The sequence below is a fragment of the Apium graveolens genome, chromosome 4, assembly GCF_009905375.1.
Source record: "Apium graveolens cultivar Ventura chromosome 4, ASM990537v1, whole genome shotgun sequence".
Classification (NCBI taxonomy): domain Eukaryota; kingdom Viridiplantae; phylum Streptophyta; class Magnoliopsida; order Apiales; family Apiaceae; genus Apium; species Apium graveolens.
Window position 1 is genome coordinate 8,736,096 of NC_133650.1, and position 12,993 is coordinate 8,749,088.

Sequence of the window (12,993 nt, forward strand, 5' to 3'; positions counted from 1 at the left end):
GGTTGTTTTCATAATTAGGCGGGAATATTTGTTGATATTTCCCACTATTTTTTGAAAATTTTCATGTAAAATAATTGTTTAAGCCACTTGAATTTTTTAATTACCACTAACTTGTGTCATTCACAATATGGGCAATGTATTAAGGTAGAGAGGGAGTAACTATTTTGAAACATAGTTATTTTTGATAAATTCCATTTACAATAATCAAGATTTTACAAACAAACGAACGACGTCGTATTGTCCCCCGCCCTAACCTTGCTTGTTGCTCCTGCAATCTCTTACACAACACAACACAACACAACACAACACATTCTCATTTCTCACACACAAAGAATCAAACACTTAACACACCTCCTAGAGAATACTTAACACACCTCCTAGAGAATACTTAACACACCTCCTAAAGAACCAAACAAAATGGGTCCGGGCCGGAAACGCAAAACCCAATCCCCTAAAACCCTAGACCCCCAAAACGACACCGTTTTCCCTGTCAACAAAATCGAACCAATCCACCCCACCACCGCCACCAACAACCACCCAATTCGCCGGCGCGGCCGTCCGCGTAACCCCCCACAACCCCAAACCTCCGAGCCCACTCAACTCTCTTCTCCAAAACGACAATTAATTGACTCAAACGGCAATGGAGCAGTTCACAACAATCTAACTGAGTGGGACAATGTCTCGAAAGTTGTTCCGTCGATGGAAGCGGTGGTTAAGGTGTTTTGCGTGCACACTGATCCTAATTTCTCGCTTCCGTGGCAGCGAAAGAGGCAGTTTAGTTCTAGTAGTAGCGGGTTTGTTATTGGTGGGAGGAGAGTTTTGACGAATGCGCATTCTGTTGAGCATCATACGCAGGTTAAGTTGAAGAAACGCGGCTCGGATACTAAGTATTTAGCTACCGTGCTTGCTATTGGGACTGAATGCGATATCGGTGAGAAATGAGGATGATGTTAAGTTTGTGTACATTTTGTTATGTTTCGGTTTGCTTGATATAAACTGTTTCGGTTTGCTTGATATAAACTGCGATTGTTAAAGGATTAATTGTATTTGTGTATTGATGAATGCCGATAATAATAGTAATCCATAATATTACATTCTACTATTTTGTGTGGAGCTAATTTAGAATAGTTTGTTTTACTATTTCAATTTTGACTGTATAATACTCCCTCAGTTCCACGGGATTGTTTACGTTACTTTTCGGTACGCTTTTCAATGCTCGTTTAAAGTATACATCCATAATATTTTTTTTTAAAAAAATTATGAAAAAAAGTTTCATGTTTAAACTTTTATTCAAAAAAATAAAATAAAAAAAACATTATGAAACTATACTTTATTGAAGCCTCGAAATACGTGCAAACAGTGCATGTAAACTATCCAGCGGGACGGAAGGAGTTTATTTTTGATCTTACGATTCACTATTTGGTATGAGGCAACTAGGTTTTGGTGATTGTGTTTAGGATGTGTATTTTGTTTTTCAGTCAGTTTTGCCAGTGGCATACAATTACATAATCCATTGGCAGCTTCATAATGAATGGAATCTGTTTTCGAACCCGGAGCGGTTTGCATAATGCTTTTTAGGAACTTACATATATTCATGTGTGTGCGGTATTGGTTATGCGAGTTAGTGTCAAAGATGAATGCGAGTCTGTGTGTTGATGGTTTTTTTATATTTATGATGTTGAGGTTATAAGTTATGTTGCAGCTATGCTTACCGTGGCTGATGATGAGTTCTGGGAAGGGGTGTCGCCGGTGGAATTTGGGGATTTACCTACACTTCAAGATGCAGTGACAGTTGTGGGTTACCCAATTGGTGGAGATACGATATCTGTTACAAGTGGAGTGGTTTCACGCATAGAGATTTTATCATATGCGCATGTGTCCACTGAGCTTCTTGGACTGCAGGTAGATATTTTATTTTTATTTTAAATGTGTACAGATATTTGATTGCATCTGGAATTAGACTCACAACTCAAACTGTTAACAGATTGATGCAGCTATCAACTCTGGGAATTCTGGTGGACCTGCCTTCAATGACAGGGGTTTGTGTGTGGGTATTGCTTTTCAATCCCTTAAACATGAAGATGCTGAGAATATAGGATATGTCATTCCAACACCAGTCATCAGGCACTTCATCCAAGATTATGAGAAAAATGGAGGATATACTGGTATGTTCTGAAAACTCACTAATCAGATTGTTTTAAAATGGCTTACAGTCCATCTATTCATGTGTTAGTATATTAGTACCAGTAAGCAATACTTACTCCCTCCGTCCCACCCACTAGTATACATATGGGGCGTGGCACGGAGGTTAAGAAAAAGTGTAATTTAAGTAAGAAAAGGGGATAAAGTGGTGGGACCGATTAATATGTAATGTATGAAGTGAGTGCAGTGGATGTGAGTGGATAGTACTTATTTTTATATTATAAAACTTTATTATTTTTGGAATGTATACAATTGAGAGAGACGTCCCAAAAAGGAAACTATATACAATTGAACGGGACGGAGGGAAAAATAACTTAGTCAGATGCACATCCCTACTTCTACGCTGTAATGCATGTAATTACATTTTAAGTATCCTAACTTCTACATTGTGAAAATAACCGACACTGTGCGACTGCAATGCGCTGTTATCCGACTGTATTTTGAACTTGTTTGCAGTGTGCTGTTATCTGATGTGTAGTTTGAACTTGTTAGTAATTTGTAAGTTTTGTGAGTAGCTTTGTTTTAGTTGCAAAATTTTTTGTTTAGATGTATATTAACAGTTTAGCTTCTTGTCTTCTAAAATGTTCTGTTTGTTATCTATTTTATTCTGATCACCTCCTTCTGCAGTTTGTTACTTTTAACTTCAATGTTTGTTAAACCAGGCTTCCCTCTTCTTGGGATTGAATGGCAGAAGATGGAAAATCCAGATCTGCGCATGTCAGTAGGGATGAAATCTAATCAAAAGGGTGTTCGAATAAAAAGAATTGATCCGACTGCACCAGCATTTCAAGTTTTAAAGCCATCAGATATCATACTAAGTTTTGATGGGGTTGATATTGCTAATGATGGGACAGGTAGGAGCTTTTTCATTGCTTACTACACCGATTTGATTAATGGTTTTTAGTGCTAGTGTCTCTGTAATTTTAGGCAGTCCGAGTTTTAAGTATCTGTATTATCTTTCTTGCTGGTTCTACTTATTCGGGTAGTTGCAGAGTGTCTGCTTTCCACATAAGAGATTCCATTTTATTCAGTATAGTAGTTTTGTTTAGATAAGCACGTTTGTTTAACCCAGGGATATTATATATTTCCTACTAATTTACTTTTTTGTAATTTTCAGTTCCTTTTAGGCATGGAGAGAGAATAGGTTTTAGTTATCTCGTTTCACAGAAATATACGGGAGAATGTGCAGCAATCAAAGTTCTGCGCAACTCTGAAACACTTACATTTGATATCAAACTTGAGTCGCACAGAAAGTTGATTCCAGCTCACAACAAAGGAAGACCCCCTTCGTATTACATTATTGCAGGATTTGTTTTTACAACCGTATCAGTTCCATATCTTCGTTCTGAGGTACACAACCATCCAATACTTTCTAAACAAATATGGATATGTGTGTGTGTTTGTGGTTAGAATAGTTCAAATACCAGCTAAATCAAGGTATCACTTGCATATTTTCTTTTGAGCATTATGTTTCTTCCCTTGTAATACTGATCTAAATTTTAGAGGCACTTGAGATTATGATTAAGAAAGTAGTAGTTAAGATCTCCGTCTCTTAAGAATTATTTGAAAAGTGATTGAAACAAGGACAGGGCTTTTACCTACTACTAGTTGTTTGTGTGCTAAATCATATTCGGTAATTTTTCTATAATTTTTTCCCTCAGGTTTAGGTAACCACTATTTAGACATATGATTAGAGGCGATAATGCTTGTTGCTTGATAGTAGTAAAAGAAGTTCTAGATGATGGCAGTAAAACAGGGAGAAACAGAATCTCAAATATTCTAGAAAATACCTCGGATGAAAGTTGAAACAGGCACAAGTTTTTAAATGGATTCTGATGCAAAGATCAGAATATAGCATCTAGATTCTGGTGTGATGACTATTCTAAGAATTTCCGAGGGTCTTGTTTTCAAATGAAAGTTCCCTTTGAATTATACAAGATTTTAGTTTGCTACACGAGGCCTCCTTCATGTTCCTTCCTTAAAAACAACTAGATAGCTGTACCTATTAGTCAGTAGTTTGTTGATTTCCAGCTCCAAAGAAATATTTCAAGGTTTACGAGCTTTAAAAACTCTAATTTGGGCGTTAATGAGTAGGTGGCTTGCCAGTTATGATGCTCCGTAGCCTCCATTGCCACTTAAAGAAAAATTGCTTTACAATTGCATAATTTACCATGTGACAGAATTATTTATGTAATGATTATAATTTTTCTGTTACCTAATAAAAACTCTTTTTGCGTGCTTACTCAGTATGGAAAGGACTATGATCTCGAAGCTCCAGTCAAGTTGTTAGACAAGCTTTTACACGAAATGCCTCAATTTCCTGATGAACAGATTGTTGTGATTTCTCAGGTTCCTTCATTGATTATTTTTTTAACCTGTGCTATTGTTGAATGTAGGTTTTATCATAATTGTAACCTTATATGTTACATTTTTTTCAAATTCTTCTAAAGGTGCTCGTTGCTGATATTAATATTGGATATGAGGACATTGTCAACACCCAGGTCAGTTTTAATTGACCATGCAAGTGTTATTGCCTGCGATATATTGTCTCATCTGTTTAACGCATGTTGGTTTTGCTTCATTACATACATCTAGGTTCTTGCTTTTAACGGTCAACCTGTGAAGAATCTAAAGAGCTTGGCCAGCATGGTAGAGAATTGTGATGCTGAATTTTTGAAATTCGATTTGGAATACGAGCAGGTAAGTCTTCTTCTCTCTTCCTCCTCTTCAATGCGTCTATTCCAAATATTGTTTTTTAATTTATATTATTGTGCAGATTGTTGTCCTTCAGACAAAGACAGCGAAAGCGGCGACCTTAGACATCCTAACGACACATTGTATACCCTCAGCCATGTCTGACGATCTTAAGTGATTAGGCTCCTATAACGGTGATTCCTTTCAAGATGGGGTCATATGTTTCATCCTTAACAAACCCCTTGGTCTCCAGCTCCAGCTCGAACCAGATCTAGTTCCATGTTGAGGCCGAGCCTTGGAAAAAAAGTGTTTTCTCTGGTAGTTGCTATATATAATTTGCGCTTGCAACTTTTTTTTCTTTGTCAATTTCTTTGCGCTTGCAACTTTTTTAGTAATATTATATTATTATGTCGAAATTGAGGTTGATAGAAGCTTTTAGTTTTAGATATTGCAAGTCTGGGTAATCAGGGTTGGAGCTACACCAGATTTGAAATCAGTATTAAGTTTCTTGTGACTTTCCTATTTTGGACCCTTAAATCTTGTAGAGTTGTGATGATAGAAGTTCTTCCGGGCACTATGGCCTGTGACACAGTTAAATTTGTGTAGGATTAGACTGACAACTACATTTGGGAAACTACAGATTCATACTAAGGTATTTGTTTACAAGTTTCGGACTAAATCTTCTATATTAAAAGAAAAACTATTTGACCTTGATCCTTTTCTGTCTGTATATGTGCTGCTCGTGTGAAACTTCTAGGTTCCTTGTTACTACTAATAGTAAACAGAATTAGCCGGATTGGTTAGGCTAGCAAGTGGTGAAAAGGTCTTATAATAGTTTATGAACTTGTAAAAGTCTGTGTTTGAAGGACTCTTTCTTCAGAAATAAGCCCTAATTTCCAGGAAAATGCTATAAAAAAGAACAGCGGAGATGTATGTCTTTTTAGATGACCGACCACGATCAGCTTCCAACATTTTTAAACCGATGTAATTAGAGCGGGTTATAAAAATGAATACAACCCGGCCAACCGAATCCATGAACACCACTCCGTGACTCCGGACCTTGCCTCTCTCGTATAGAAGGGAGTTGTAACCAGAACCAAAGTTCTCTTGTTAACGTACATTGGACTCTATATAATAATTAAGCTCTACTTAACGAAAAATAGGGGTACAAAATTAATTTTCAAAATAATTACAAAATGACATTTGCCGGATTTTTATTGACATCCCTGCATTGACACTAACAACACCTATTAAATTATTCTAATTCTATACTGCCACATCATTCATTCCACATCATTTTGTAACAATTTTTTGTAATTTTTTTTTGCGCCTCAAAGCATTTATAAGAATTGATTTTCAAAAACTGGAGTATAACAGTACTAAGTTGGCGATTACATATTTACATTCTCATCCAACTTGATACCATCAGCAGCGCATCAATTTTGCAGGATGGTGATGTTTCACATGTCCTCCTGTTATTCTTCTTACATTATAAAATGTTATAGTGTTATTCCTTTTACTCTATAAATAATTATGAAGTAGCAAGACCATTGTATTGTTCTCTACTTCCATCACGCAGTCCAAATGTACCACTTCTTACAAATAGGAAACACCAAAAACAGTTTACCAAATTGTCTGAAATTGACAAGTTCCCCAGGCCGGCACCAACCGTTTCCAAATATGTAGCTTTCCTCAGGCCGTTCTGTAGGGTTATATCAACTCTTCGCAATCATTCATTATTATAGTTTCTTCAAAGTAATTTTTCAAGTCACCTGAATCATCAACATTGTCACATTCATCATCTCCTCGGATATTTCTACCATTTACTGTCAAACAAGGTTCTTGAAAATAATCGCAAACAGCTTCTGTTCTGAATCCTGTAATGTCATTTTTCCCTCTAGCATTAGTTTTTGTTTCGTTCGTACTCTTCCCGATGGCCAGCTCAGAAGAACAGGATGTCATAACAGCGTTAGTTGAATTCATGGCAAAACTTTCTCCTGGCAATGTTCAAAGAGATTTGAATTTCGGATGGAATGATACTTCCAACCCCTGCACGGATAAGTGGGAAGGGGTTACTTGTGATACTAGCTTAAATTTCGTGAAAAAGATTGTTCTTGATGAGTATAATCTTACTGGAGTGCTTGATGCTGAGTCTCTTTGCCAGACTAGTACACTTCTTGTTTTGAGCCTTGTTAAAAACAATATTGCTGGAGAATTAGGAGAAGAAATATCAGGCTGCAAAAACCTGACTCACTTGTATTTAAGTGACAATCGTTTTTCGGGATCAATTCCTGATTCTGTCTCCGAGTTGAGTAATCTGAAAAGGTTTAATGTATCACATAACAACTTCACTGGAGAGTTGCCTGATATGTCAAAGGTAACTGGCTTGTTAAGTTATCTGGCTGAAAACAATCAGTTTACTGGAGGGATACCTCAACTGGAGTTTTCGAATTTAGTAGAACTCAATGTCTCTAATAACAATCTTAGTGGCCCAATTCCTGATGTTGCTGTTCGTCTCGGCAACAGAAGCTTTTTAGGTAATCCTGGATTGTGTGGAAAGCCACTTTCAAACGTATGTCCAATTGTTTCTCCCCCGCCTGGAAAGGGATCGCAATCTTCATTGAGTCAGTTTCTTATGTACTCTGGCTACGCTGTTCTTGCGTTGATTGTAGTGCTTTTCGTTGCTTTCATTATGGTCAAGAAAAGGAAATCTAAGAATAAGGTTAAGATCTCTCCAAGGGAAGTAAGGAGAGATGATAGTGATGCTACTACCACTAATTTTATGACAGGAGGAAATAGGTCCGAATTTTCACTGACATCTGCTGAAACGGGAAGTGCTGCATCATCCCTAGTTGTGGTTTCTACTCCAATGGTGAATGGGATGAAATTTGATGATCTACTTCGAGCTCCAGCAGAATTACTTGGACGAGGGAAACATGGAAGCCTCTACAAAGTCACGCCTAATGGTGGCGTGAACCTGGTTGTAAAGAGGATCAAGGACTGGCCGATTACTAAAGACGACTTCAAGAAGAAAATGCAGAGGGTTGGCCAAGTGTTACATCCAAAAGTACTCCCAATTGTTGCCTATTATTGCTCCAAGGAAGAGAAGCTCTTAGTTTATGAATATCAGCGAAATGGAAGTCTCTTCAGAATCCTTCACGGTAAATCTCTCCTTCTATACTCTTAAACTTCATCTTTCAGCCCACAATGGTTGACTCAGTTGGTTAAAGAAATATAACTATACTCTTGGTCACAAGTTCGAATCCCACGGAAGGAGAATTATGATTATGGCACATGAGCCAGAGTCTGTCACGTAAATGCGTTTTACCTTGCTTCACGTGGTTTGCAGGCTATTGCGTGAGCCCGTAGGGTTTATCCAGTGTGCACCCGAATGATAGCGACTGCGGGTTTCTTACGATAATCATACATCTAAAGTATCTACCTTAGTCCAGTATATTAATGGCTCATTTCTAATACCAGGTTTACACAATGGGCAAATGCTCAACTGGGGAAGCAGACTAAACATGGCCGCTAGCATTTCTGAGGCCCTGGCTTTCATGCACGAGGAGCTCGGTGATGATGGAATAGCTCATGGCAATCTGAAATCATCCAACATCATGCTGAATGAGGATATGGAAGCATGCATTAGTGAATACGGCCTAATGGTAGTTCACATGGAAACCAAAACAAAAGCCAACAACATACAAACTGATAGTCCTGATGTCGGTCATCCATACACCTTCAAGAATGACATCAATAGCTTCGGTGAAATTCTTCTAGAACTGCTAACAGGACAAGTAGCTCAAAATAGAGGGCCTGATTTGGCTAGATGGGTACATTCAGTGGCAAAAGAAGAATGGATGGTTCAAGTATTCGACAAGTCCCTCGCTGCAGAAGGTGCTAGTGAAGAAAGGATCGTAAATCTCTTGCAGGTCGCCCTAAAGTGCATAAATGTTTTGCCAGATGCCAGGCCAAATATGAATCAAGTTGCAGACATGATCAACTCTATAAAGGAAGAAGAAGAAAGATCCATTAGCTGTTAACCTACATTTACATTTTCGCAAAACATGCTTTCACACATTTTAGTTCATCATATCTTCTGATCTCGCGATAAATAATATTTAGCTGTTCGCTTTCAAATAATTCCGTATGAATCTCAAATTCAAAAACATTGTAATCGTAATATAATTCATTCAATCAAATAATTCATTCATTTATTCATATTTCATATGCACTCATTCATACATCAAAAAATATATTCTCCATCTTACGTAAAATAAATTCTAATACATAGAAATAACACTACTTTAATCCTTCGCCATCCTTTAATCTCGCAATAAATACATATTTAGCTTGTTAAAATTTAATTCAATACAAAATAAACTCGAATTCAAGAGCATTGTAATCTTAACATAATTAAATCAATCGAATCATTTATTCATTTATACATCAAAAAATATATTCTCCATCTTACGAAAAACAAAATTCTAATGTGAGAGAAACAACACTACTTTTAATCCAATCCTCGCAATCTTCAAATCAAATTCTTCGCATCCTTCACATCCTCCACCGATCCTCCTTTCACCACATTAGCATATCTCGACGAGAAATTGCGAAACAAATAATCATCAACCTGATCCGAATCGCCATTCGTTCCCGGTCCTTCATCAAAATTTAGCGCATAACTCAACGGATCATACTGAAACTTCGAACTCTTACTACTCCCCAAACTACTCTTATTATTACTCCGATTAAACCGCCGAATAAACGTCTTCCACTTCGGTCCGGCGACAATCTCCGACCACTCCCGAACCTTCTTAACCGAGTTAATTCCACGAGTCCAGATTCCATCCTCACTTTCCGATGACCGGGATTTGCTCCACCACCGACTTCCGGCGGCCGGAGATGATTTTTCCGGCGAGTTCAAGTACGGTAAGCAGAAACAACAGCGCCGTTTAGCGAAGATCATCTCCGATTGTGCATCTTCTTCAACTGATTCTATATCTATAGATGAAAATTCATGGCTATTCATCGCCATTATCAACAAAACTTAGTCGTTTCGGAAAATAAATTCGTATTATTTTCCGAAACGAAGTTATTTTTCGACGAACAAACGGAGGCTTTGTTAATTTCTGTTTCGATGGAAATTATAAATAAACACACTAATGTCTGAGTCTATCCATCTGTAAATTGGTAATCGAAAATTTTAAAATGCCCAGCTGTAAGCGGAGATTTAGTTTCTTTTAACGGCTATAATAGAGAAAATTTAACCTTGACCGGGAAATGCCGGTTACAGAAATGTTAGTGGGCTTTAGTGGGGCTGTTATATGACTGGCGCTTAGGTGGCAGGGGCTTTGTTTAATTCTATTGGTGCTTCTGTAGTGGGGCCAGCCAGCATGATATTGATTAAAATATTGTACTTTCGAAAAAAATCTTTTGTTAATTTTATAATCCAGTATTAATTTATCTAAAATGTTACTTTCAAAAAAGATATCTAAAATCTAAATATCGTTAATGTGTGTTAAAGAAGGAGTCGGACAAATTTAGATTTGACTGTAGGTCGACCCGTTTAGCTATTTTAAACTAATTAAAAAATAGGTATTAATACATATAAGGAAATATATATCATTTTCTTGCAATTAAAAATTAGTAAAGAATTAAAGAGCCCCCATATCATTAGAATCACATGTCCATATCATACGCTAACCTATTTTGAAATTCAAAAATTTTCACAATTTTTTCTCCTAATGAATCTTATCTTCTCCTACCCTAATGAAGCTATGAACGCATATTCATTGTTTCAGTGTTTTGACGTTTGATTCGTTTTGATTTATTGAAGAGAGAAAGCAAAATCATTTATAAAATTCTCATCCGTTTATCTTTTCCTGAGTTTACAGGTTAATGGATCGTGGTAATAGCTGTCATACTAATGGGGAGAAGTTCAATATATCTCGTCACATGCATAAACGAGATAGGTCGTATCAGAAAGTTAATTATGGTAATTATGTTTCACATATTCATCGGTACCTCTGTGTGTTCGTTTAACATGTATGTTATGATGTTTGGTTTTGTAAAATATGTATTATAGCAGTTGCGAAGCATAGTAATTTTGTTAATGTGAATGATCAGATATTTTCTGATTCTGCAATGAATCTTCCTGCCAATTTCGTAAATGTTAATTCTTAGCCACATGCCTTCAACAGGAACATTACGTAGCCTGGAAAGTGTTTATTTAATATTTGTGTACGGTCATTTGATTTGGTAATTTATGTACAGGTTTTATTCGTCCCAACCGTGTTTCCGTCCTTGACAGGTTTTTACATAATAGAAATACAGAATGTTTAACATGTCAAATATGTCCAAGGACAAGGAGAATGTATCTGCAATTGGTTGGTGTTCATGTTGGCTTATATATGCACTCTGTTTGTATGAGTTCTGATATCTGTATGATTTCATTTGCATGTTCATCGCAGGAAATCCGTAGTAACAATTTATCTTCTAATGTCCTCCAACTTAATAAACACAACACCAATACACAGTCTCCGCTGTCGTGTGTTTCTAATAGTATATTTATCCACAAATTTTAAATCCTAATTATTGTGTGAGGTTTTATTTACAGGATTAAATTTTTTTAATATTAGACAGCCCGCTATCTCATGGTCACGTAATTCGTGAAAATAATGAGAATCGTGGATGTCAATGGACCTCGGATGCAAGTGGTATGAGTTGTACTACAGGTAATAAATTTGAAAAAACTACATTTTGTCTTTACTTGTTTTTATCGGTTTTGAGTGTTTAATTCAACCATAGGTACAGTTTTTATATATTGCCAATACATTGCAAGTTGCACCAGTTAATAAAAGATGCAGAGTGCTCAGGAATGAAACAAGTACACCGCCAAAATGTATTATTTTCTTGATATTTATATACAATTATTACTTGTTTAAAAATATAAATGGACAATGTTCTTCAGCTCAGTATAAATGTTTATTATTTTTATGTGTTTCAATGTTGAATTACAGTAAATGCATCTAGCAATATTAGATCGATGAGCCCTCTTTATGATATATTTAATTCATATGCCAAGATGTCAAGAGGTCTATTAATGAGTACAGTTTTAGAAGATCAAATGAAAAGTATGGCCCAAGTTGGTATAATTGAACTCCAACATCCTAGATTTTAACATTTTTATGTTTATTCGTCTATTTCACAACTAACGTTTTCATCATTTTATGACAGAAAATGCATATGGAAATATTAGATTTAGTAGCCCTCTTTTTGATTTATCTAATTCATCTGCTAAGAGAACCAGAGGTCCATCAATTAGCACAATTTTGAAAAATCAAGTAAAAAGTCGACCTCAACTAGGTACTCTATGACCAATTTAGAATTGTTCACATTTTCCTACTTAATTTTTATAATTATGTAATAATCCGAAATTTATATTATTCATTAATCACAAATAACGTTTGTATGTTTTGCTCCAGGTACAAATTTGGTGGATGCTAGATCATCATCTGGAATTAAAAATTTGTTTGACAGTTTTAATGAGGCTGATGAAGTTAATCATTTAGAAGAAGAATTATTGGATGAAGATTGGTGACATGATTGTATAACGCTTTGATTGTGTTTTGCTCAATTTTATTGTTTCAGTCATGTCCTAACATACCACGTTGAAATATAAATTTAAACAACGACAACACAGATAATTCAGATTTGTGGGCAGGTTACATGAATTTTCGAGGTCCATATTACATTTGCAATATGTGTGGTGCCATTATTTGGAATAATGAGCGAAACAACAAGCTACAAAAGTATGCTCAGCCTACATTTTCCTTATGTTGCAAGAATGGTCAAATGAGGTTACCTACAGAAAAAGAAGCCCCAGAACCATTAAAAAGTCTGCTTGGCAACAGTGATGGAGCTTCACATTTTATGCCAAATATTTAGAGCTGACAATTTGGTATACGACACGATAAAACGACACGAGAACGACACGATATAAATGGATACGTGTTCAGCTTTTTGGTACACGAATACGAAAGTACACGACACGAAAGAACACAAAAAATAAACGGGTACAGATATGTGTTTACC

General features: G+C 36.3%; 3 protein-coding genes across 3 annotated transcripts; 2 read left to right on the forward strand and 1 right to left on the reverse strand.

Annotated features, from left to right (window-relative positions):
* The first annotated feature begins 242 nt into the window (after positions 1-242).
* LOC141717672 (protease Do-like 9) lies at positions 243-5,418 on the forward strand. Its single transcript, XM_074519845.1, has 9 exons — positions 243-931; positions 1,703-1,902; positions 1,985-2,165; positions 2,865-3,056; positions 3,320-3,552; positions 4,450-4,551; positions 4,653-4,703; positions 4,798-4,902; positions 4,979-5,418. Exons 1-9 carry the CDS (start codon positions 418-420, stop codon positions 5,072-5,074), a joined length of 1,674 nt encoding a protein of 557 aa, XP_074375946.1. The 5' UTR covers positions 243-417; the 3' UTR covers positions 5,075-5,418.
* Positions 5,419-6,778: 1,360 nt separating this feature from the next.
* LOC141718287 (inactive leucine-rich repeat receptor-like serine/threonine-protein kinase At1g60630) lies at positions 6,779-9,002 on the forward strand. Its single transcript, XM_074520671.1, has 2 exons — positions 6,779-8,057; positions 8,377-9,002. The coding sequence occupies exons 1-2, from the start codon at positions 6,779-6,781 to the stop codon at positions 8,937-8,939; spliced, it is 1,842 nt and encodes a 613-aa protein (XP_074376772.1). The 3' UTR covers positions 8,940-9,002.
* Positions 9,003-9,430: 428 nt separating this feature from the next.
* On the reverse strand, positions 9,431-9,934 carry LOC141718288 (uncharacterized). The gene has a single exon (XM_074520672.1). It carries the CDS (start codon positions 9,932-9,934, stop codon positions 9,431-9,433), a length of 504 nt encoding a protein of 167 aa, XP_074376773.1.
* Positions 9,935-12,993: the final 3,059 nt, after the last annotated feature.

Bases quoted from the DNA above. Each gene is read 5' to 3' on its own strand.
- LOC141717672 (XM_074519845.1), top strand. From the start codon at position 418: ATGGGTCCGGGCCGGAAACGCAAAACCCAATCCCCTAAAACCCTAGAC. The intron at 4,552-4,652 runs GTTCCTTCATTG...ATTCTTCTAAAG, and splicing joins AGATTGTTGTGATTTCTCAG to GTGCTCGTTGCTGATATTAA. The intron at 4,903-4,978 runs GTAAGTCTTCTT...ATTATTGTGCAG, and splicing joins TCGATTTGGAATACGAGCAG to ATTGTTGTCCTTCAGACAAA.
- LOC141718288 (XM_074520672.1), bottom strand. From the start codon at position 9,934: ATGGCGATGAATAGCCATGAATTTTCATCTATAGATATAGAATCAGTT.
- LOC141718287 (XM_074520671.1), top strand. From the start codon at position 6,779: ATGTCATTTTTCCCTCTAGCATTAGTTTTTGTTTCGTTCGTACTCTTC. The intron at 8,058-8,376 runs GTAAATCTCTCC...TTCTAATACCAG, and splicing joins TCTCTTCAGAATCCTTCACG to GTTTACACAATGGGCAAATG.